This window comes from Panthera onca, chromosome D2 (assembly GCF_046562875.1).
Source record: "Panthera onca isolate mPanOnc1 chromosome D2, mPanOnc1 haplotype 2, whole genome shotgun sequence".
In the NCBI taxonomy this organism is placed as follows: domain Eukaryota; kingdom Metazoa; phylum Chordata; class Mammalia; order Carnivora; family Felidae; genus Panthera; species Panthera onca.
The window spans coordinates 80,064,409-80,088,466 of record NC_138349.1 but is presented as its reverse complement, the minus strand read 5'-3'; the positions used below and the strand labels follow the sequence as shown (position 1 = coordinate 80,088,466).

General features: G+C 44.2%; 2 protein-coding genes and 1 long non-coding RNA gene across 11 annotated transcripts in view; 2 read left to right on the top strand and 1 right to left on the bottom strand.

Annotated features, from left to right (window-relative positions):
• The window catches only part of LOC144613147 (antiviral innate immune response effector IFIT1-like), a 39,120-nt gene extending 33,386 nt beyond the window's left edge, over positions 1–5,734 (top strand). Inside the window, exon 2 of one of the 2 annotated variants that reach the window (XM_078434167.2) lies at positions 4,008–5,734. In XM_078434167.2, the coding sequence (XP_078290293.1) occupies positions 4,008–5,424 (1,417 nt within the window). In that variant the 3' untranslated portion in view covers positions 5,425–5,734. The remainder of the gene's footprint in view (positions 1–4,007) is intronic. The other variant, XM_081790565.1, reaches the window with a different exon arrangement.
• Positions 1–15,675, bottom strand: part of LOC132685522 (uncharacterized) — a 68,945-nt gene extending 53,270 nt beyond the window's left edge. For all 3 annotated transcript variants that reach the window (XR_014135390.1, XR_014135389.1, XR_014135391.1), the window contains exon 1: positions 15,603–15,675. This is a non-coding gene — a long non-coding RNA (uncharacterized LOC132685522). The remainder of the gene's footprint in view (positions 1–15,602) is intronic.
• On the top strand, positions 10,692–23,750 carry LOC132685518 (interferon-induced protein with tetratricopeptide repeats 5-like). 6 transcript variants are annotated; one of them, XM_060642952.3, is made up of 3 exons: positions 10,969–11,081; positions 16,454–16,567; positions 20,769–23,750. In XM_060642952.3, the coding sequence occupies exon 3, from the start codon at positions 20,773–20,775 to the stop codon at positions 22,207–22,209; it is 1,437 nt and encodes a 478-aa protein (XP_060498935.3). In that variant the 5' UTR covers positions 10,969–11,081; positions 16,454–16,567; positions 20,769–20,772; the 3' UTR covers positions 22,210–23,750. The 6 variants fall into 6 exon arrangements, with proteins under 6 accessions (XP_060498930.3, XP_060498935.3, XP_060498934.3 ...); XM_060642951.3 differs by having other exon boundaries at positions 10,972–11,081; positions 16,451–16,567; XM_060642948.3 differs by lacking the exon at positions 10,969–11,081 and adding an exon at positions 11,103–12,183 and having other exon boundaries at positions 16,451–16,567.
• Positions 23,751–24,058: the final 308 nt, after the last annotated feature.

Genomic DNA, 24,058 nt, shown 5'->3' with positions numbered 1-24,058 from the left:
AATGTTTTGTTTATTTCAACATGTACTAACGAAAAATACATACATCATTTGAAGAATTTCTGTTCAGGTTACTAGTACAATGTTTCATTGTGATAAGACACATGTATGATAAACTTAGCCATTTTAACTATTTTTTAAGTATGCAATTTTGTGGTATTTAGTGCATTCACAGTGATGTCCACCCATCACCAGTATCCACTTCAAGAACATCTTCCTCACCTGAGGGGAAATCCCGTACCCCTTAAGCAGTCACTCTCCACTCATCCTTCGCCCCAGGCCCTGGCAACCATTAATCTGCTTTCTCTCTATGTATTTGCCCCCTGTGGATATTTCTTTTTTTTTTTTTTTTTGGTAAGATTTAAAATTTTTTAATGTTTATTTATTTGGGGTGGGGGGGAGAGCACGGGGGGAGGAGCCGAGAGAGAGAGGGAGACACAGAATCCAAAGCAGACTCCAGGCTCTGAGCTGTCAGCACAGAGCCCTATGCAGGGCTCGAACCCGCGAACAGGGAGATCATGACCTGAGCAGAAGTCGGATGCTTAACCCACTGAGGCACCCAGGCACCCCCCATTGTGGATATTTCACAAACAAAGAAGCATACAATAAGTGGCTCTTTGTGACTGCCTTATTTCACTTAGCACAATGTCTTCAAGGTTTACCCATGTTGTAGCAGGTGACAGAATGTCCTTCCCTTTTAAGGCTGAATAATATGCCACTGTATGTATTTACCACTTTGTTTAGCGGTTCATCCGTCTATGGACATTTAGGATGCTTCCACCTTTTGACTATTGTGAACAATGCCTGCTAGGAATAGAAGTATGCAAATCGTCTGTTTGAGTCTCTGCTTTTACTTATTTTGGGTACATACCCAGAAGTGATACTGCTGAATCACATGGCCGTTCTATTTCATTTTCTGAGGAATCATCACCATTTTCCACAGCAACTGTCCCAGTTTACATTCCCACTAGTAATTCCTCCACATCCTCGCCAACGCGTGGTTTTTGTTTTCCGTTTTGTTGAGGGTAGCCATCCTAATGGGTGTGAAGTGGTGCCTTGTGTTTTCGATTTGCATCTCACTAATGATGGGTGATGTTGAGCATCTTTTCATGTGCTTCCTGGCCATCTGTGTGTCTTCTTTGGAGAAATATCTGTTTTAAGTCCTTTGGCCATTTTGTAGTCACCTGTTTTTTTGTTGTTGTTGAGTCATGAGAGTTGTTTATATAGTCTGGATATTAATCTCTTATCAGATATGTGATTTGCAAATAATCTCTCCCATTTTAGGAGTTGCCTTCTCATTCTGTCAGTAGTGCCCTTTGATGCACAAACGTTTCTAATTTTGATGAAAATCCAGTTTACCTCTGTTTGCTTATGTTGCCTATGCTTTCAGTGTCCTATCCAAGACTGCCAAATCCAATGTCATAAAGTTTTTTCCTATTTTCTTCTAAGATTTTTGTAATTTTGATCCATCTTGAGTTCATTTTTTATATGTATACAGTGTAAGATAAGGGCCCACTTTCATTCTTTTGCAAGTGGATATCCAGCTCTCCTGGCACCATTTGTTGAAACATGTTTCCCCATTAAGCGGTCTTGGTACATGTTTCAAAACTCATTTGGCCATTGTTATGACCATCGTGACGGCCACGTTATGGAATTGTGAACCCCTAGCATCTCCCCAGATTTATATGTTGAAGCCCTGACCCCCAGTGTGACCGTATTTAGAGATAGGGCCTGTAAGGAAGTACTAAGGGTTAAATAAGGCCATAAGGGTGGGCCCTTAATCTGAAAGGGCTGATATCCTTGACAGAAGAAGTGCATGTGGACGAAAGGTCACATGTGGACTCCAGTAACAGAGCCCTTCTCAGGAAACAAATCAGTGGGCACCTTGATTTGGGACTCCCAGCCTCCAAAACTGGGAGAAAAGAAATATCTGCAATATCTGTTGGTTAAGCCACCCCGTCTGTGGTACCTCATCATGATAGCCTGAAATGACCATTGCAACCATATACGTAAGTGTTTATTTCTGGGCCCTCCATTTTGCTCCACTGCTCCAGGTGTCTGTTTTTATGCCCATCCCACACCGTTTTGATTGGGGTAGCTTTGTAGTAAGTTTTGAAATCCGAAAGCGTGAGACCTCCAATTTTGTTCTTTTTTAAGATCGTTTTGGTTATTCGAGATCTCTTGAGATTCCATACGAATTTGAGGACGGATTTTTCTATTTCTGTAAAAAACATGTCATTGGGATTTTGATAGGGATTGCACTGAATCTGTAGATTGCTTTGGGTGGTACTGACATCTGAACAACATTAAAGCTTCCAGGCTGTGAACACAGGATGCCTCTTCCTTTCTTTGTGTCTTCTTAATTTCTTTCAGCAATCTTTTGTAATTTTTAGTGGACAAGTCTTTCGCCTCTTTGGTTGACTTTATTCCTAAGTATTTGATTCTTTATGATATTACTGAAAAAGAATTTTTTTTTTTTTTTTAATGTTTAAGTGTTTTATTTTATTTTTGAGAGAAAGAGAAACAGAGTATGAGAGGGAGAAGGGCAGAGAGAGAGGAAGACACAGAATCCAAAGCAGGCTCCAGGCTCCCAGCTGTCAGCACAGAGCCTGACGCGGGGCCTGAACCCATGAACCATGAGATCGTGACCTGAGCCGGAGTCAGACACTCAACTGACTGAGTCACCCGGGCACCCCAGGAAAAGAACTTTCAACCCAGAATCCCATGCCCCACAAAAATATCCTTCTAGAATGAAGATTAAATCAAGATGTTCTCAGATGAGGTGCGTCTTGCCGGCTCAGTCAGTGGGGTGTGTGACTTTTCATCTCAGGGTTGGGAGTTTTAGCCCCACACTGGGTGTAGAGATTACTTAAAAAGAAAATCTTTTAAAGTGAAAGTGAAAAAGGTGAGTGAGAAAAGGCAATCTCAAAATGCTGTATAACTCCATCATCTGACATTCTTGAAGTGACAGAGTGAGAGAGATGAAACAAATTACCAGAGGCTAGGGATGTTTGGAGAGTGGGGAGCGAACAGGTGTCACTGAAGGGACAGTGTGCGGGAGATATTTGTGATGATAAAATAGTTCTGTATCTTGATTGGGTGCGTGGATTTACTCACGTGATGAAACGACACAGGATTTACACACATTGTACCAATGTTGGTGTCTTCATTTTGTTATTGTATGGTACTTGTGTAAGGTATTGGAAGAAACCAGGCGAAGGGTACACTGGAGCTCCGTACTCTCTTTGCAAATTTCAGTGATTCTCTAATTATTTCCAAATTGTAAGTGGAAAAAAAAATTGGTCGAACAAATATTCTCTTTCAGGTGGTCTAAATTTGTGGCATAATCTGCAGACTAAGGTCCTGAAGTGAATACGGTTTTATAAGCCTCTACGTTTCTCTTTCTTTTTTCTTTCTTCTTTTTTTTTTTTTTCTTTCTTTTGAGAGAGAGTGTGTGTAAGCGGGGGAGGCACAGAGAGGGGGACAGAGGGTCGAAAGCAGGCTCTGCGCTGACAGCAGCAAGCTCAATTCAGGGCTCAAACTCACAAACTGCGAGATCGTGACCTGAGCCGAAGTCAGATGCTCAACTGACTGAGCCACCCAGGCTCTATGTTTCTAACTGGTTTCTGTCCTGAATGTAGGAATAGGAAAAGAGGAAACTCTCATTATAGCATGTAATATGTGCTCTAAGTACTTAACACACATACAGGCTTATTAATGTTCACCCAACTTCAGACTCAAGCGTGCTCAGTCTATTCCTATCCCCATTTTACAAACGAGACTCTGAAACAGAGGGAGGTTACTTGGTAAAAAGTGGCAGAGCCAGTGTCTGAGACCAAGCAAACTGCATTCAAAGTCTGTGCGGATCTTAGGAACGTAGGGATTCTGAGGAAAATCAAAGCAGGCGTGCCCTTTCCAAGGCTAAGTCCTAAAGAGGAGCTGTTTTCTCTGGCTTCTTTCTATCGACCGCTCCTCACTTAACAAAGAAAACTTGTTTTTCTCTTTTGCAGTAAGAACGCTGATGAGGTCAAAGGTAAGCTGCTTCAGCTGAGATGCCACTTCACCTGGGAGCTGCTAGTTGAAGACACTGAGATGCCCGATTTAGAGAACAGGATCCTGGATGAGATTGAGTTCCTAGACACCAAATACAACGCGGGCATACACAACCTGCTGGCCTACGTCCAACACCTGAAAGGCCAGACTCAGGAGGCCCTGGGGAGCCTGAAGGAAGCCGAAGACCTGATCCAGCAGGAACACGGCGACCGATCGGCTGTGAGAAGCCTGGTCACCTGGGGCAACTACGCCTGGCTGTATCACCACATGGGCAGGCTGGCGCAGGCCCAGACTTACCTGGCCAGGGTGGCGAACACTTGTGAGAAGTTTGCAGCCCCCTCCTGCTACAGGCTGGACTGTCCTCAGATGGACTGCGAGGAAGGGTGGGCCTTGCTGAAGTGTGGAGGAAAGAACTACGAGCGGGCCAAGGCCTGCTTCGAGAAGGCTCTGGCAGCGGAGCCCGAGAACCCTGAATTCAGCACTGGGTATGCAATCACCATCTATCGGCTGGACGGCCTCAACAAAGCGACCCAGGTCAGCGACGCATCTTGTCTGCAGCCTCTAAAAGAGGCCATCAGGCTGAACCCAGAAGACGCGTACATTAAGGCTCTGCTCGCCCTGAAGCTTCAGGACGTGGGCCAAGAAGCCGAAGGAGAAAAGTACGTCGAAGAGGCACTGACCAACATGTCCTCGCAGACCTACGTCTTTCGATACGCGGCCAAGTTTTACCGCAGGAAAGGCGCTCTGGATAAAGCTCTTCAGCTCTTAAAGAGGGCCCTGCAGGCCACGCCCTCCTCCGCTTTCCTGCATCACCAGATGGGGCTTTGTTACAAGGCACGCATGATCCAAATCAAGAGAGCGGCAGACTGGCAGCCCAGAGGACGGGATAGAGACAATGTCGACAAAATGGTAAGGTTAGCCATAGCTCATTTTCAATTTGCTCTGGAACAAAAGCCCACATTTGACGTTGCTTATATACACCTGGCCGGTATGTACATAGAAGCTGGCAACCACAGAAAAGCTGAAGACATTTACCAAAAATTGTTATGTTTGACGTCCCTCGACGAAGAAAAACAGCAAAAGGTACATTTCCACTATGGTCAATTTCAGGAATTTCAAAAGAAATCTGAAGTCAATGCAATTATCCATTATTTAAAAGCACTAAAAACAGAAAAGGTGTCACTGACAAGAGATAAATGTATTAATTCTTTGGAGAAACTGACTTTAAGAAGACTTTCCAGAAATGCATCAGACATAGAAAGCTTGAGCATTCTTGGGTTTATCTACAAAGTCAAAGGCGAAATGAATAAAGCCCTGGAGTACTATGAGCAGGCCCTGAGGCTGGCTGTGGACTCTGGGAACTCTGGCACCTGATCCTGGGTGTGGAAATATGAACCACATTCACATTTTATTTGATTTTAGGTAAACATGTTAACTCTAACCATTGTTTCTGTTTGCTACTTTCAGAAACATATTAAGCAATCCACTGCAGTGATGCAAGTTTTTAACCATTACCCAAACCTGGTAAAATATTGGTTCTATTCAGAAAATACTGAAACAGAATATATACATCTCTGTTATGTGAGAGAGGAACCATTTCTCTGCGAATGTTATATAGTCAAAAAACCATTTGTCGAGTAGATTCGTAGCAAATAAAAGTCTAGATTTACATAAAACAAAAATGTTTCATTCATTCATTTTATCAACAAATAGTTTTTGGTGTTAGATACCAAATATGGTGATGTAGTGGAGGAAAAAATCTTTTTACGCTACCCATTTTAGGTTCATTGGCCAGGACTCCATAATTAGAATGACAAGCACAGATTAACAAGAGATAAACAAACAGAGATTTATGAATACATGCACCGCACACACACAGGGGAGCACCCAGTGATGAGTAACTCAAAAGGGTGGCTAGAAAACATAGCATCCTGGCAAACGAACAATGCATTTTTAGAGAAGGGATAAGAAATTTTAGAGAAGGGAAAAGAACCTTGAGTTTCTAGGGTGGCAAACTGTAGGAATGTAAATATTTGGGGGAGATTAATGGAAAACAAGGGCTAGTTGAGAACGTTTGTTATGGGGGCCTGGGTGGCTCAGTTAGTTGAGCGTCCAACTTCGGCTCAGGTCATGATCTCACAGTTGGTGAGTTCGAGCCCCGCGTCGGGCTCTGTGCTGACAGCTCAGAGCCCCAAGCCTGCTTCGGATTCTGTGTCTCCCTCTCTCTCTGTCCCTCCCCTACTCACTCTCTCCCTCTCTCAAAAATAAATAAACATTTTTAAAAATTAGGAAAAAAAAAAAAAGAAGAAGAAGGTTTGTTATGTAGATTACTCCAGCAGTGACTCTGGGCTGATAAGGGTCTACACTTGTCTCAGGCAATCAACTTCTCACCTTCCTGGTGGAGAGGGTAAGGGGACACCACTACAAAGTTCTGTACTGCTTGTAGGCAGGTAGGGGGAGTACGCAGAGCGTTTCTTGTACCCTGCTTCTTCTCAACTGCCCTCAGTTCAAAATAATCCCTACACCAACATGGCATATTTTGGGGCGGCATACTCTGCTCCCCTTCAGCAAAGAAAGCAGACATCTCCCCAAACCTCCTGAAGTTTACGATCTAGTCAGTAACAAGTACACAGTCAATTACTTGTTTGATGTTTGATATTTATTGTTCCAAAGCAGCTTCTCTTCTTTCATGCCACATGTAGCACTGTTTATTCAGTCATTTTCTGGTATTGATTGATCAAAAACACAGGAGAAGGATGCTAAATGATCTGAGAGACCATCAGCAACAACCACCTTTGTGACATTTTATTAAAAGGGGCTGCACACCAAGCAATATTTTTAAAAGGAAGAAATAAGGAAATAATGTCTTTTCTCATCCAATAGTTTTAAAAGGAAGAGATAAGGAAACAGTGTGACTGCTTTTTTCATCCATGTATTTTTTTAGGGGGAGGATGTATTAATTTCCCACTGTGGCTGTTAACAAATTACCACAAACTTGGTGGCTTAAAACCGCAAAAACTTATGATCTTACAGTTCTGAAGGTCAGAAATCTGAAATGGGTGTCACTGGATGGAAATCCACTGGCAACGGCCACAGAGGTATTGGCAACTGCCTCCAGAGGTCCTAGGGGACAATCCTTTTTTGTACCTTTTCCAACTACTTAGAGGCTGCCTGCATTTCTTGGTGGGGATCCGTAATCCACAAGAACACAAATCCTCAAGGAATTCATACACAGATTGCGAAAGCCTTTTGATTTCTACTAAAATTCGTTAGGAATCGAAGGGAGCAAAGTTCATCATTGAAGGCTAGACGTCAGAGCCACACAGATCCGATCTTCTCAACATACTTGTAACTAAAACAAAGACTTCTTAGATTTAACAAAAATGGTATCTTACAGTGCTTGAGTTTGGGGAGAAGGCCCAAAGTGACACTGGCACTAAAGTGAGTCTAGCCACTGGGAACTCTCCCAGAGAGAGAAACATGAAAGGTAAATACTGGTCGGATGACTGGTTAATCTACTAGGCAGCTCTTCCCAGGTATTGCTAATACATCATTTGCAGCCAGAAAGCAGAGCTCATTCATGCAACATAAATCTCTGGATTATGGATGTGTTTGTGTGAGGGGTGCTTGACGACCCAGAGGTCGCAGTCATCAGAGTGTCTTATAATCTAACACCATCTCTCTATCCCCTCGCGTCCCCTCCTCTGGAAGAGGTGTCTGCACTCTGAGGGCTCAGAAGCTCTAATGTGTGGAAGAGCCTGGACGCTTGCAGGGGAAAACAGCAAGCAGCAAATCCAGAAAAAGAGCTGCTCTTCCGTAGTGAAAACGCTCCTGTCAAGCCTCCACATGACTATCTCCGGGCATTACGGAGAAGTCTTGGAACTGACAGCTGACTTCCAGGACTTGTTACCCCTCCCATGGAAATGACCGGCAAAACCTCAGCTGGCGTCCTTGTTTAGAGTTTCTGCCACTCAAAACTTTCTCCAAGTGCCTAGGGAATGTCTCTCACGTAGTCCAAATCCGGCCAGGCCACAGCTCCTGCCACTCACTACTGTTAAGGTGCCCCCAGCCAGATCTTTGCTAACTGCTGTCGGCACACCACTGCAAGCTCCAGTTCCTCGGGGACCCTCTCTGGTCACCGTTGTCCCCATTGTTATGATGCTGCTAGTACTGGAACTGCATTGGGACTGAGGGCCCCTACCCATAGCCTGCCCCAGCTTGACCCAGAGGGTGGGTCATGAATCCACAGCCCTGAAGCCTGTCCCCAGCAGACCAGATGTGACACAGCCACACTTCTCTGACATTCCCCTTGATGTCCACCGTTCTCTCACGCACGCCTCCTCTTGAACTCCAGGACCATCCCCAGCTGCTCATCTGTGCTCAACTCTTCCTCTCCTTCCTGAAATCCAGCTCCTATCTCTTGCAGGCTGTGTCCTGAGGACAAGCTCACATGATTTCAAACACATACACGAGGGTATTATTTACAGCACTGATTCTCAAGGAGGGAGAATCTGAGGGGAGAGGAGAATGTTGTCCCTGAGAGAAGAGAAAGAAAAAAAAGTTCCTCAATAGCACCAAGGTTGAGAAACTGACTTACATGTATTTCTTAAAAGCGTTACTTAATTTTCGGTTTCCCAAGAAGATTTTAGATCAATTGCCATGTTTCACTTTCTGTTTCCCTTTGTTGCTAGTTGCTGCGTCCTGCATGTTGACTGGAGTACGTTCAAAAGACAACACACTACTGGTTTTACCAAGAATCCACCCAAACCAACAGTCTGTGAAAAAAGATCAATATTCAAATTCCATCTAGTAATTCTGGCACGTTCAACACCCACTCAACAGCCAGACGTTTGTTTCTTCTCAATCCTGAAAATGTATATTCCTTCAAATTTTTCACAGATGGTTTTTGCCTTTCTGAATTTGAATTCCTAAACAATATAAGTAGATAGGCAGGATTTCCTTTCCCTTTAATGTTCACTTCTGGTTGCTTAGTTGCTATCGGTCTAAACCTTAATAAGCAAAGACGACCTTTTGGCTTGGATACAGTTAAGAGAAAGGAAGGGAGAGAAGCAGGAACAAGGAAGGAAACATAATCCACGCACTGAAAATTTTTTCAAACACTGGAGCGCCATTAAATTTTTCTACATCCTTGATAAGGAGGGTATTCTGGCTTTATTCTTCCACCCACAGCAAACTGTTCGGTACCTTTTCTAAAATGAAGCTTCCTTGAGGCACCTGGGTGGCTCAGTCAGTTGACTCACTCTGTCTCAGCTCAGGTCATGATCTCACTGATCGTGGGATCGAACCCCACTTGGGATTCTCTGCCTGCCTCTCTCACTCTTTCTCTCAAAATAAATAAACATTTTTTAAAAACAAAATAAAGGATGCCTGGGTGGCTCAGTTGGTTAAGTGTCAGACTCTTGATTTCAGTTCAGGTCATGATCTCAGGGTTCGTGAGACCGAGCTCCACCTCACTCTCCATGTTGACAGCACAGAGCCTGTTTGGGATTCTCTTTCTCACTCTGTCCCTCCCCTGCTCGCTCTCACTCTCTCTCTCAAAAATACATACATACATACATACACACATACATACATAATAAATAAAATTTAAAAAAAAATAAAATGCAGCTTCCTGCTTAAGTTAAACATTACAGTAGGCTTCAGGCCCATGCCATTCTTCCTCTGATCTCATTTCTTAAGACCTCCCCCCTACCCTTACTGCTCCAGCCACACCATCCATTTATGGCAAGTATGTTCCCACCTCCCTGGGGTTTGTACCTACTGCTTCCCCCGCCTGAACCATTCTTCCCTGGCCCCATAACCACTCTCTCCTTCACCTGCTTCAGATCTTTACTCAAATGTCACTGACCCAGTGAAATCTTTCCTCCCCACCATATTTATAACGGTGAAACGCCCGGCACTGTAACCCTCTCCATGCTTTTTCTCCATAGCACCATCTCACACACAATACTTTATTTGTTCTTTATTATCTTTATCTCCCACACTAGGAATGAAGTACTCGAAGGTAGATCCTTTGTCTGTTTTTTCATTGCTGCATTGCCTGTGTCTTGCACAACGTCTGCCTCTTAGCAGTTGTTCAATGCGGTTCACTGAATCCACGAAAGAATGACTGAAGTCACAGGGGGACAAAAATTTTAGTGTGTGGGTATTTGGCATTTTCGGCTCAGATTCCTGATACCACCCTGATCTTTATTAGAAGTTGTTAGGCGAAGCACGGTTGGCAAGGGCACAGAAGGCAAGCACTGTCCTACAACTCCAGGGAGGGGTGTATAAATCTCTCCGCAAAGTTATTAAGCAATAGCTATCAAATTTTAAAATGTGTATGCATTTTGACTCCCAAGTTTCTCTAACTTTACCCCATGGGTAGTGCACCTGTGTTGTTTGTTGAATCAAGACGAGAAGCAGAGACTTCTTTCCGCTTAGGATGCAGAAAGACGAAAAGAGCATCGCTGCCACCCTTGCAACAGAAATAACGCGGAGCAATCTCCCGTCACTTTATTTAAAAAGAGAGGGGGGGCGGGGGGGAGGGGCACGAGGACTCAGCAAGGCAGGCGAGAGCCCAGATCAAAGCCAGAGGCCCCGCTGCAAATACCACACCGCACCGCCCGGAGTCTCACAAACCTCTCCCCGGCCCCACTCAGCTCTTGCAGACGTTTCCGTTTCTTGGAGCTGGACTCCGCCGGGTCGGGAAGCTGAGACACCATCTACGTTCCATTTCCCGTTCGGATGCCGCCTTTACAAAAGCCAACTCCTAGCCTCAGAGAGCGCGCAGCTGACGCCCGGAGGGAAGCGCACTCCCGCGCCGCCGGCACTTCCGCGCTCCCGTCCGCGCGCACTCCGCGCCCTCCCGCCTGCACGCGCGCACGCCCCCGCGCACTCCGCGCCCTCCCGCCCGCACTCCCGCGCCTGCCGGCGCCCTGGAGCGCGCGCTCCGCAGCTGGGGCTCCACTTCTAGAGCGGAAAGCCCGAGGGGACTGCCGCCGGCCGGGACGGTCCACAACCACCACGAGGTGAGGGTTTTCTCCGCTTCTGCTCCCAAACTCCGCGTAGGCCTTGGACTCCGTGGCCCGCGCAGCGCCGGGGCCCTTCCAGGCCGCACGGGCGTCGGGTTTAGGTTGCCCCCGCGAGCCCGGTCCCCGCCGAGGGAAGGGCAGCCCCAGTCCCGGGACCGGGAGGGGAGCCGGCGGACGCGACTCGTCACCGGGTCTGCTGCTTCTGCCCAGGTGCCTTTCTGACCTCGGGGTCTGAGTTCTTCCCTTCCCGGGAGCCACCGACTCCTGCTGGTCCGCCCCGTCGGCTGTTTTGCGCGGATCCTGAGGCTGTCTCCTTTACCAGCTGACGCGCGGGGCAGGATGCTTCTCACCCGCTTTGGATCCCCAGGCTTCCGCAGCCTGCCCTGCGCCCGATCGGTGAACCTCCGCATTTAAATGAGTTGAGGGACGGGAGGCTAAAACCTTGTTCGAAGTCGTGACTCTGAACACCTCCTCTTGGATGCCCAGAACATTTTGTAAACTCTGAGTCCGTTTCTTATTCGTAAAACTTAATGGCACCCAATCTTAGGACCGCGGAAAGAGTTCATTGCTTAGCATGAAGAGTTTTGCTAATGTTGATTACTATTACGTGAAGCAGAAGAGGAAATTGAATAAGCGCCCCACTTCCAACAAGTTTAAGAAGGGAGGGAGTTCGGGGGGGGGGGGGTGCCAGAAGAAACAAGAAGGAAAAGGGGGTGCACTGTATGTGGAACAGGAGCGGACCCCACTGGGGACAACGAAAGACTGCTCCTTCCTGGCTAAAACTCAAAATTGCCTAAAGATAAATGTCGCCTCTTCAGACACAAGAGCCTCTCTCTGCCAGCTTCCCAGAGACAAAGTTTAAAGGTTAAGTAGACTGGGTTTAGAAGTAAAACTTATCATGGTATCCAGTTGTGTATAAATTCCACCGAGTCTGAGCGAAGCACTTCAGTGGCTGAGTGAACGTCCCTTTGAGATGTCACTGTCACGGCCACATTCCTATTGCCCGAGGCGGTCTCCTCAGCCTCCTTGGGCTGGGCCGGTGTAAACCTCTGCAGCAGAAGCGGATGTGCATTTCACTCTGCCCACGGGCAGGGGGCCGGTAAGCCCAGATCGCCATGGGTCTGGACAGGCTGCTAAGGGGAGGTCTTGCCCAAAATTTTGGTGACGTTGCACCAGAGAAAGGAACAACTAACTACCGAGGGATGATCATACCAGGTTTCCCAGTCAGGACCGTAAAAGACAGCCCAAACCCTGTATTCAAAATCCAAACACAGAGCCAGACGGAGCGCATGCCAAGATACAAAGACAAGTGGGGTGGGGAGAATTGAAGTGGGAGGTGGGAGGTAGTTTGGAGCCATCAGCAGGAAGGGAGGGACTAGCAGGAACTCCTCATCAGGTATCCAGGTGCTTTTGATGCTAAGCCCAACCTCTGGGCTGGACACGTCAGAAGCTGCTAGTATGTGACTACACTGTCATTCATTCAACAAATATTTATTTAGTGAGCTTCCATTATCTGCCTGGAATAATAACTAGATGCTGGGACACAGAGGTGCAAAAAGTAAGATCAAAACAAGGCCCCTATTTTCATAGGGCTTTTATTTAAATGGGGGAAATCCACATACAATAGATAAATGAGTAAATAATATAATTCAGAAAGTGAACAGAGCTGTAAGGAAAATAAGTGTAATGGGCTAAGAGAGTGACCTAGAACAGAGGGGTCTATTTTAGATGGTTCTGCCTCAGGCACCCTCTGGGGTAGGGCATATTTGAGCCGAGTTACAAGAAAGAGCTAGGCATGCAAAGATTTAGAAGCAGAGCATCCCGAGTAAAAACAACAGGTATAAAAGTCCTTGAACTTGATGTGTTTGAGATAGGAAGAAAAGTCAAAATGTCTAAAATGACAGTGAATGTGGAGGACAGTAGGAGGGAAAAGGTCGGATGGGTAGGCAAGGCCAGGTCCTTTAGGGACTTGTAGGACCTGGCAAGGGCTGTATTAATATCTAAGGGTGTTGGGTAGCCCTTGGGAGATTGTAAGTGGGAGACTTACATGATCCAGTTTACATTTTCAAAAATATACTAGGGCTGTATTGGGGAATCAAGACCAGAAGGAAGCAGGGAGACCAGAGTTTTGCCCCAGCTCAAAGGAAAGGTGATTGTGGTTCAGAGGAGGAAAACAGCAGTGGAAGTGGAGAGAAGTGGATGGATTTGAGATGTGACAGAATTAACAGAACTTCGTACTGGAATGGATGAGGGGTTGGGAGAGGAGGAATAGAGGGATCAAAGATTACTCCTAGGTTATTTGGCCTGTGGAACTAAGAGGTGCCAAACAAGATGGGGAAGACAGGAGGTACAGGATCAAGGCGCCCAGGTTTCTGTATTGCATGTGTGTATTTGAGATGCCAACTGAACTTCTTTTTTTTTTATGTTGATTTATTTTTTGAGAGAGAGAGAGAGAGACAGAGAGAAACAGAACACGAGTGGGGGAGGGACAGAGAGAGAGGAGATACAGAATCCGAAGCAGGCTCCAGGCTCTGAGCTGACAGCACAGAGCCCCACGCCGGGCTCGAACTCACCAACTGCGAGATTATGACCTGAGCCCAAGTCAGCCACCCAACTGACCGAGCCACCCAGGCGCCCCAAGGTGAATTTTAAATACATTGCATGTATCCTGTATTTTAAAGCAAACTATTCTAAAACAAACAAACAAACAAACAAACAAAAAACAAAACCACCTCCAATTTTTATGGTAAAAAGAGGTAGTTTAACAGTATTGAGCTTTGAGTCAGGCAGAGCTAGGTTTGATTCTGAGCTCAGCCACGTTAGAGCTGAGTAACCTCGGACATGTAATATAAACTCTGTCCCCTACTCCTCATCCACAAAATTGTGAAAATAATAAAATGGCATAAAAATTAAATGTAATTTGTAAGTGCCTGGCGCACTGCCTGGCGTGCAGTAAGCTAGTGATGCATGGCAACTTCAGGTTTCCTTGTTTGTGGAGTTCTCCTCTGATTTCAGACAGTCTATTATAAATAGTGTAACATTTACACCATTGAGCCAAATCTGCAATGAGCCCAGCTCGTGTGTATAAGGTTGTTTTTTTCAAATCCATCTTTATTTGCCATCTAATTTAGTTCTTCACCTTGAATAAAATGGCAGAGATTTTAAGTTAAAGGAGAGCTCTAACCTGGTGTGTGGGAGCTCTTTTATTCCATTAAAGTCCGACAGGCCCAAGTGTCTCCAGTGTCCTGTCTCACACAGGAGCCGCTGGTCATATACAGTTATTTAAATTAATTAAAAGTAAACGAAATTTAAAATCCAGTTCCTCAGGCATCCTAGCCACATTTCAAGTGATCATGGTCACTTGTGGCTAGTGTCCATCATATTGCAGAGCATGGATAAGAACATCTCCATCATGGCAAGAATTTCTGTGGGCAAGCTCTGGCTAGAACCTGTAGTCACTAAAGTGTGGGACCTGTATATTGGTGTGTATGTATATACACGGAGAGTGAGAATAAACATGAAAAAATATATAAAATTGAAATTAATTGCAAATTAACTTAAATGTGTACTAAAGATAATATTAAGTCACTAAGGATTAAATTTAGTTTCTATAAAAGTTGGAAAACTGTTCATGGAATAGTATATTTGGTTGTAAATATGAAATGGTTTTATCTGTCCAATTACTACTACTCGTTGTGCCACTAATCCAGTTCTCTAACTCTTCTGTCACTTTTGGCTAATTAAGGCAGCCCCTTCACAATTCCTAAAGACTTGGTCGATTCACTGTAAAGCCTCAGTCTCTTATTTGATTCAAAGCACTCTTCTCCTGCTATGCAGGACAGGAAAATGAGAAATACTATACTGTAGGGTGGCTGGCAAGGCAGGGGTGCAGTGTTAGCTAGAGTGGTCAGAGATACCCCTCTTGGAAGACCTCACATTTGAGCCAAGACCAGAATCATGAGAGTGAGCAATCCCTAGACCTCTCTTAGGAAGAGTTCAGAGACTGAGGGTGTAAAAAGCAGGTGCAGATGCCCTGAGGATACAGACCTGGCAGAGGAAAGAAACTTTTTTAAAGGCCAGTATGACCGGAGGGCAATGAAGGAGAGGAGATTGTACAAAATGAGGCTATAGAAGTAGACACAGGACAGATGAAGAAAGGCATGGCGACCACGGTTAGGAGTCTGAGTCTGGAGATAAAGATGTATTAACATTGTATAGCTTCACTTCTGCTTCATGTTCCATCTTTCTCGCAGTTATGCCCACCTCTCTCCTACAAGCGTCATTTTCTCCCTTGATACTGGATCATTCCCACGGGCATATCATTAAGTCATTAAAAATTTCATGATTAAAAATGTTTTTGACAGTTCCGCCAACCCCCCTCCAGATGTAGCTCTATTTGTCTATTCCCTTAATAGTAAAATTCCTTGAAAGGAGCGACCTCTATTCCCCGTATCCACTATTCCACCTCCCATTGTCCACCCCCCACCCCCACCCAACTAGTAATGTTTTCATCCCTACCTTTTTAGTAAAATGCTCATCAGGGTTCCCCACAGCTTTGCTCCAGCCCAGTAATCTCTTCTCTGTCCTCAATCACTCAACCTCTTAGAGTCATTGTACATATCGAACATCCATCTCTCCTTCCTGAAATAAATATTTCTTCCTTAGGCTTCCATAATATCATGGATTTTTTTTCCTTTTTTCCTTTTCCCTTTTTTTAAATCTACTTCACCCATCCCCTCACCTACCTCCCCTCTGGCAACCACCAGTTTGTTCTCTGTATTTAAGAGTCTGGTTTTGGGGGGCACCTGGGTGGCTTAGTCAGTTGAGTGTCCAACGCTTGATATTGCCTTAGATCATGATCTCGCGGTCATGGGATTGAGACCCACATCAGGCTTCATGCTGATTGGGGAGCCTGCTTGAGATTCTCTGTCGCCTTCTCTCTTTCCCCTTCCCCCACTCGTGCATGCGTTGCTCTCTCTGTCTCTCTCAAAATAAATAAACATTTTTAAAAAGAGTCTTTTTTTTGTTCATTTGTTTCTTAAATTTCACATATGAGTGAAATCGTATGGTATTTGTCTGTCTCTGACTTATTTCACTTAGCATTATACTCTCTAGGTCCACCCATGTTGTTGCAAATGGCAAGATTGCATCCTTTTTTATGGATGAGTAATATTCCATTGTATATGTATCCACATCTTTATCCATTCATCTATCAATGGACACTTGGGCTACTTCCATAATTTGGCTAATGTAAATGATGCTGATATATATATATATATATATATATATATATATATATATATATACACACACATATATATAATATACATTTAGTGTTTTGTTTTTTGTTTTATCTTGTTTTTTAGTAGGCTCCATGCCCAGTGCAGAGCCCAATAGCCCAACACAGGGCCTGAACTCACAACCCTGAGATCAAGACCTGAGCTGAGATCAAGAGTTGGACGCTCAACAGACTGAGCCACCAGGTGCCCCCAGAGGCACATCTTTTAGGCCTGTATCAAACATTATCATTTCCCTACTTAAAAATCTCCCTGTAATGGCTTCCCATTAGAATTATTGTAAAATTAATATTCCTTGTCATGGACTGCAAGCCTGCACCTTCTGTTCCTGCTACTGCCATGCCTCACCTTCCACTTAACCCTTCTTCCTTCTGTCCCCTGAACACTCCAAGTCTGTTCCCACATCAGGGCCTTTGCACTTGCTGGTCCCTCAGCCCCAACCAGGGTTTCTCAACCTCAGCATGATTGACATTTTGGGCTGGATAATTCACGGTGACTGGGACCTACCCGTGCACTGCAGGATAGTTAGCAGCATCCCTGGTCTTGACCCACCCAGTGTGACAACCAGATTGTCTCCAGACATTACCAAATGTCTCCCGGGAGCAAAAGCACCCTGGTAGAGAAGCAGTGGCTTAGACCATTCTGCCCTCAGATCTTCTATGACTGCCTCTGTTCCACTGTTGGGATCTGATTATTTCAATTGCCCCTTTTTACAAGGGCTATTTCTTCACAATCGTAACTAAAGTACCTCCCCCCGCCTCCAACCACCACCTCTTAATACCATTACTCTGATTATTTTTTCTTTTTAACACTTATCACTATCTGGAATTATACTTTCCATTTGTTTCCATATTGATTTGTTTCCATGTTTCTTTTCTTTCACCTCCTTTTGTTCCCTCCTCTTCCAGAATGAAATTACCATGAGGAAAGGGCCTTTTTCTAACTTACTCGCTCACTACTATATCTAGGATACAACTAGGATACTGCCTGGCATGTGTGACATGAGGTGGTCAACAAATGTTTTGATGGAAATATTACTGTAGTTCCCATAAACATTTGTACAAATAGGTTTATATTTTACATACAAGAGGGTGGGGATCCCGTGTGCAACAGAAACAGAAATACACACACGTAAGCAGGGAACTTCTCTGTTTGAGAGAAGATTTAAGGAATTTTTTTTTCTGCGAATTTCTTAATTATGGCCAGTAGTAGATGTAGAATGTCTTTCTTGACTGTCTCACCACTACCATCAGCAAAACAAACAAATAAAACTAGGAATATTACTCAGGATTTCATCAGTTGCAGACAGTAGAAACCTAATTCAAACCAGCTTAAACAAAGGAGAGAGAAGCTATGTCTTTAAGTAAACAGAAGTTCAGGGGTAGACAGGGTGATCCAGGCAAGACTCTTTAGTCACTGGCATAAGCCGTCTGTCCTTCCTCCTGTCTGAGCTCTGCTTTCTGCTGTGTTAGATCCCTTCTCAGGTAGGCTGTCCCTAAGTCTGGAAAGATGGCCACTAGCAGCTCCAAGCTTATATTCTACCAGCTTACACTTTTCAGAAGGAAGAGACCTAGTTTCAGTAAAATTATATATATATTAAAATATATATATGAACTAATATATATTAATATATATTTAAATTATATATTAATCATATATAAGTATTACAATTAATTATATTAATTATAATTACATGTTGCATATATTAATTATACTGATTAATACTAATTATATATAATACAATTTTTATATATTATTATATTGTATTAATATTAATTACATATAATATTATATATTTGTTTATTCATCTATTATTGAGAGAGAAAGCAAGCACCAGCTGGCGAGGGGCAGAGAGACAGGGAGACGCAGAATCCGAAGCAGGGTCCAGGCTCCAAGCTGTCAGCACAGAGCCCAACGTGGGGCTCGACCTCACCAACTGTGAGATCATGACCTGAAGTCAGATGCTTAACAGACTAAGCTACCTAGGTGCCCCTCAGCAAAATTATATTTTAATTGGACTACCTCTGAGTGAATCACTGGGACCAGGGAACGGCTGGAATATCTTGCGCCTTCCCAGATTGGAGTGAATGGTGGACGGCCCATCTCAAATCACATGGACTGAGAGTAGAGGAAGAGCATGTTCCAGAAAGGAAAACCAAGAGAAGGGATCCTCACCAAGCCAGAGCCACAGATGTCCACAGCACTGGACTGTGTGCACTTCCTGGGTCACTTTCACAGACCTTGGTTGGAATGCTAAGCTGTAACTGACCAGTGACTTATAACATAAGCTCTCCATGAGCAGAGCTGTGTCTCGCTCAGGGTTACATCCCCAGGGTTATTGACGAGATCTCGCACAGAGAAGGCTGTCCCTAATGAATAAGTATTTCCTAGCCCTTCCTTTCCTCTTCCTCTTCCTAGTTTCTGAGATCATGTTTCCAATGGGCTCTGCAGAGTTACACTGTGCGTTGTACAAAGGGAGCTCAGCAAATATTTATGAAGTGAATATTGAGGGAGCTGATGAGTTAATAATAGGTCTTAGTCTTTATTGTTGCCCACAACCCGAGAGGCCAGAAGGTTGTGGGATTTGACAGCAAAACCTACACATTACCCACCCTCCTTTTGTCCTTTCCCGATCTTTCTTTTTTAAAAAAAAATTTTTTTTAATGTTTATTTATTTTTGAGAGAGAGACAGAATGCGAGTGGGTTAGGGGCAAAGAGAGAGGGAGACACAGAATCTGAAGCAGGCTCCAGGCTCCAAGCTGTCAGCACAGAGCCCAGCGCTGGGCTTGAACTCACAAGCTGTGAGATCATGACCTGAGCCAAAGTCAGAGGCTCAACCGACTGAGCCACCCAGGTGCCCCTCCCCATCTTTCTTGAACTCTCTGCTGCTCTCCTTGTTATCTATCTCAAATCATGCTTTCCTCATCTCTTGGTATACCTGTTCCTGTCTGTTTCTGGGCCTTTCTCTCCCTGGGGTTTCCCACCCCACCCCATCCCGCTCTCCCTCGCTTTCTTCCTTCCTCCTCAAAAATGATACATTGAGGGGCGCCTGGGTGGCGCAGTCGGTTAAGCATCCCGACTTCAGCCAGGTCACGATCTCGCGGTCCGTGAGTTCGAGCCCCGCGTCAGGCTCTGGGCTGATGGCTCGGAGCCTGGAACCTGTTTCCGATTCTGTGTCTCCCTCTCTCTCTGCCCCTCCCCCGTTCACGCTCTGTCTCTCTCTGTCCCAAAAATGAATAAAAAACGTTGAAAAAAAAATTTAAAAAAAAAATGATACATTGATATGGCTTCTGTGTCTCCTCCAGTGAACTTCTTTTTCTTATTTCTCACATATTCTTCTCTCCCTTCCTACTCATAATGCAGAAATGGAATTTTTATATTCGTTACTGTTTATAGATCTATTATTTTTAATTTTCAAGCTGTTAGACAAAACATTTAAATTCCTCTCTGATTGATTGATTGATTGATTTAGAGACAGAGACAGAACACGAGCAGGGGAGGGGCAGAGAGAGAGGGAGACACAGAATTTGAAGCAGGCTCCAGGCTCTGGGCTGTCACCACAGAGCCCAACACAGGGCTCAAATTTGTGAACCACAAGATCATGACCTGAGCCAAAGTCAGATGCTTAACCGACTGAGCCACCCAGGCGTCCCTAAATTTGTCTCTGTAGGGGCGCCTGAGTAGCTCAGTTGGTTGAGTGTCCAACTTCAGCTTAGTCATGATCTCATGATGTGTGAGTTTGGGCCCCATGTCAGGCTCACTGCTGTCAGAGCAGAGCCTGCTTCAGATCCTCTGTCTCTGTCTCTGTCTCTCTGTCCCTCCCCCTCTTATGCCCTCTCTCTCTCTCTCAAAAATAAACATTTAAAAAATCATAATCATAATCATAAATTCCTCTCTGTAAAAATATGCCCAGTACTGACGTGTGGGTGGCTCAGTTGGTTACACATCCGACTCTTGATTTCAGCTCAGGTCATGAGTTTGAGCCCTGCGTTGGGCTCTGCACTAACAGTGCGGAGCCTGCTAGGGATTCTCTCTCCCCTCTCTCTCTGCCCCTCCCTGGCTCTTGCTCTCTCTCAAAAATAAATAAAGTTAAAAAAAAAAAAAAAAGGTGGTACCTGGGGGCTAGTGACTGCCAAAAGGAAATTGATACCCTGTGATGCAGAAAACCCTGCTGTCTTTCAGAACTGGCTTTGCAATGAGAATTTAATGAAATATTTCTAGAATGTAACTGGACCCAGAGGAAACCAATATAAAGTTACAGGGGCCCAGTGCTTCAAGTGTAAATTCCAGTAGAAGACTGGTTTGGTTGCTAAGCAGAGAACAGTGTTAGAGGTTTAAACAATGATTCAGTTCTTCAAAAATTTAAAAACGACTTTATCTTTGACAGTGAAATGCCTAAGGACCCCCTGAAGGCCATTCTGTTAGAGTTGGAATGTCACTTTACATGGAATTTACTTAAGGAAGACATTCTGTTTGATGTGGAAAATACAATCGGGCAGCAGCTTGAGTTTCTCACCACAGAATCCAGACTCACTCTTTACAACCTATTGGCCTATGTGAAACACCTAAAAGGGCAAAATGAAGATGCCCTGGCGTGCTTGGAACAAGCAGAAGACATAACCTGGAGAGAACACCCGGACAAAGAAGAAATACGGCGTCTGGTCACTTGGGGAAACTATGCCTGGGTGTACTATCACACGGACCAGCTTAAGGAGGCACAGAGGCATTTAGACAAGATAGGGGCCGTCTGCAAGAAACGGTCCAGTCCTTCTGACTACAAGTTGGAGAGTCCTGAGATTGAATGTGAAAAAGGGTGGGCATTCTTGAAATTTGGAGGAAAGTATTACCAGAAGGCTAAAGCGGCTTTTGAGAAGGCTCTGGAAGCGGAACCTGACAATCCAGAATTCAGCATTGGCTACGCCGTCACGGTGTATCGGCTGGATGATGGTAACAGAGGAGGGCCTGCAAGGAGCCTGTCTCTGGGCCCGCTGAGGAAGGCTGTCACCCTGAACCCAGATAACGCCTACATGAAGGTTTTACTGGCGCTGAAGCTTCAAGATGTCCATGCAGAAGCTGAAGGGGAAAGGTACATTGAAGAAATCCTGGACCAGATAGCTTCCCAACCTTACGTCCTTCGTTATGCAGCCAAATTCTACAGGAGAAAAAAATCCTGGGACGAAGCTCTTGGACTTTTGAAAAAGGGCTTGAAGGCGACGCCCACGTCCTCGTTCCTGCATCACCAGATGGGACTCTGCTATAGGGCACAAATGATCCAGGTCAAGAAGGACACGTGCAACAGGCCTAAAGGGGAGGATAAACTGAGAGTCGACAGGCTTATTGCGATGGCTCTCTCTCATTTCAAAGCAGCTGTGGAACGAGACTCCACGTTTGCATTTGCCTACACGGACCTGGCCAACATGTACGCTGAGGGAGGCCAGTATAGCAAGGCTGAAGACGTTTTCCAGAAAGCCCTTCACCTGGAGAACATAACTGATGATCACAGACATCAGATCCACTATTACTATGGCCGCTTTCAGGAATTTCACTGTAAATCAGAAAGTACTGCCATCCACCACTATGCAGAGGCCTTGAAGCTTAGAGACCGGTCACTCCTCCGGACCAAACTAACAAGTGCTCTGAAGAAACTGGCTGTCAAGAGACTTAGTCACGATGCTTCAGATGTGCAGAGTTTATGTGCCCTGGGGTTTGTTTATAAGCTGGAGGGAGAAAAGAGGCAAGCTGCTGAGTTCTATGCTCGGGCCCAGAGGATAGACCCAGAAAATGCAGAGTCCCTTGCTGCTCTCTGTGAGCTCAGACTTTGTATTTAAATACACACTCTAGGAAATTACTTTGAAGATTTTCTCCTCATTGTGGGTTCAAGTATTCTTGTTCATTGTTTTAATCTATTGTTAATTGTGGAGCTGATTTTTATTGAATGTTTACTGTGTAGCAGGCATCATGCTAAATATGAATCTTTCACTGTTTTTTTTCTAATGAAAATAGTGTAATCCATTTGGCAACAAAAACATTCCAGATGTTGTTACCTTTCAAAAATGGGAGGGCTATTATGACTTTACACCTCGATCTCTGCTATTTATAATAATTTTCTGATAAATTTCTTGTCAGATTTCACATATTGCTCACTTAGGCAACAAGCATAATCTTGCCGTAAGCCTTTGACCCCTAGGTCAAGAACGGACTTCCGGCAAAATGGAAAATTCTATTAGTTAAGCTCTTAACTGTGTAGCTTGCCAAAGATGGATCCTATCCAGTTCTGACTCTGAGGAAGGTATTTAACCATTAGCCCGCTAGTCACTTAAAGAATCCTTTTTGTTGAAAGAAAAAGTTCTTAACAGTAAAAAGTCTGCTGTCTGTGATGACCTCAATGAAAGGAGAAAAAAACTAGAACAGGGGAAAAAATATTTCTTTAAATACAGAATTCCAAAATGTTCATTACGCAATTAGAAATAGTTGTGAGGAAAAAAGTGAACAATGGAAAATCCTTAGTCTCGAGTTTCTCCGGTCTTTCAACTGGAAAGTAAACCTTATCTAAATGGAATTAACTTCATTCCAACTAAAATTGCAGAATTTTTAGGTTAAAATCATTGCACAGATTGAGGAATTGTGGGAGAAATGATAATTAAATGGATACATAGATATCCCCATTCTACATCCATAGATTGCCAAGTTTTGGTGATTAAGTTTTGGGTCTGGGCTGGGTGGTTCTTGTTCCCCCAGTTTCCGGCCTGTGGTTAACTGTTCAAGCATTCCAAAGTTACTTCTGTGTGGCTCTTTCTTTTGCCTGAAGTTTTCAGATTGACATGTTTTCCTGTAGATCGTCCAGGAGTAGTTAAGCCCTGCTTTCTGTTTGAATGTCCACCTCGAAGGGTCTACTACTCAAGGACTCTGACCCCAGGGATGCTTTTTACAACAGGATGCTACTGAAAGTGGCTTCTTTTATGTTGTTTGTTTGATTATCATACACAATTGTATCTACCACCAGTGTTAGTGGAAAAGCGTGCCGTGCGATTTGATTCTCCATACTGCCACTGCCTTAAGACTGCCATGAATTTGTGTGTTATTTCTACTCGTTACTATTTTTATTTTTTTAATTAAATTTTCTGTTATGGTTTTGATGGGTTTGATTATTATAAAAGTGGTGAATTCTCACTGTAAAATTTCAAATAAACAGAAGCATATGAATTTACAAGTAAGAGCACTTCCCTCACTCTAACCCAGTTCCACACCCCCATGGTAACCTGTTAACAATTTAATATGTATCCTTCCAGATATTTTTCTATGCATATTCAGACACGCATCCACACTGCAGTGTATTTCGCGAATTAAATTTTTTTAAATGTTTGTTTTACTTAAGTCTCTGCTGTGTTTATTTTGCTCATTTCATATGTTTATTCAGGAAGGAAGAACAGGGAAGGGAAGGATCTTTACTCAGGTATTTCAGAAATTCAGGACTGAAGTCCTAACCTGTCAGAAGAAGCATTTGTCACACTTTGCATCAAATATTTTGCAGCAAGTCATTTTCTCTCACTGGGAATAATGTTGTAATCAAGCTTATGTTCCCAAGTAGGGACTCCACATGCAATTAAGTACAATTATGATATCAAAATAACAGTATCTGTATTTAAATATTAGACTTTAATGTCTATTAAATGACTT

What these genes read in the sequence shown, in the direction of transcription:
- LOC132685518 (XM_060642947.3), top strand. Translation starts at nt 10,798, where the DNA reads ATGCCGCCTTTACAAAAGCCAACTCCTAGCCTCAGAGAGCGCGCAGCT. An exon ending in CGGTCCACAACCACCACGAG is followed by an intron (nt 11,082 to 20,768) that starts GTGAGGGTTTTC and finishes TATCTTTGACAG; the next exon opens with TGAAATGCCTAAGGACCCCC.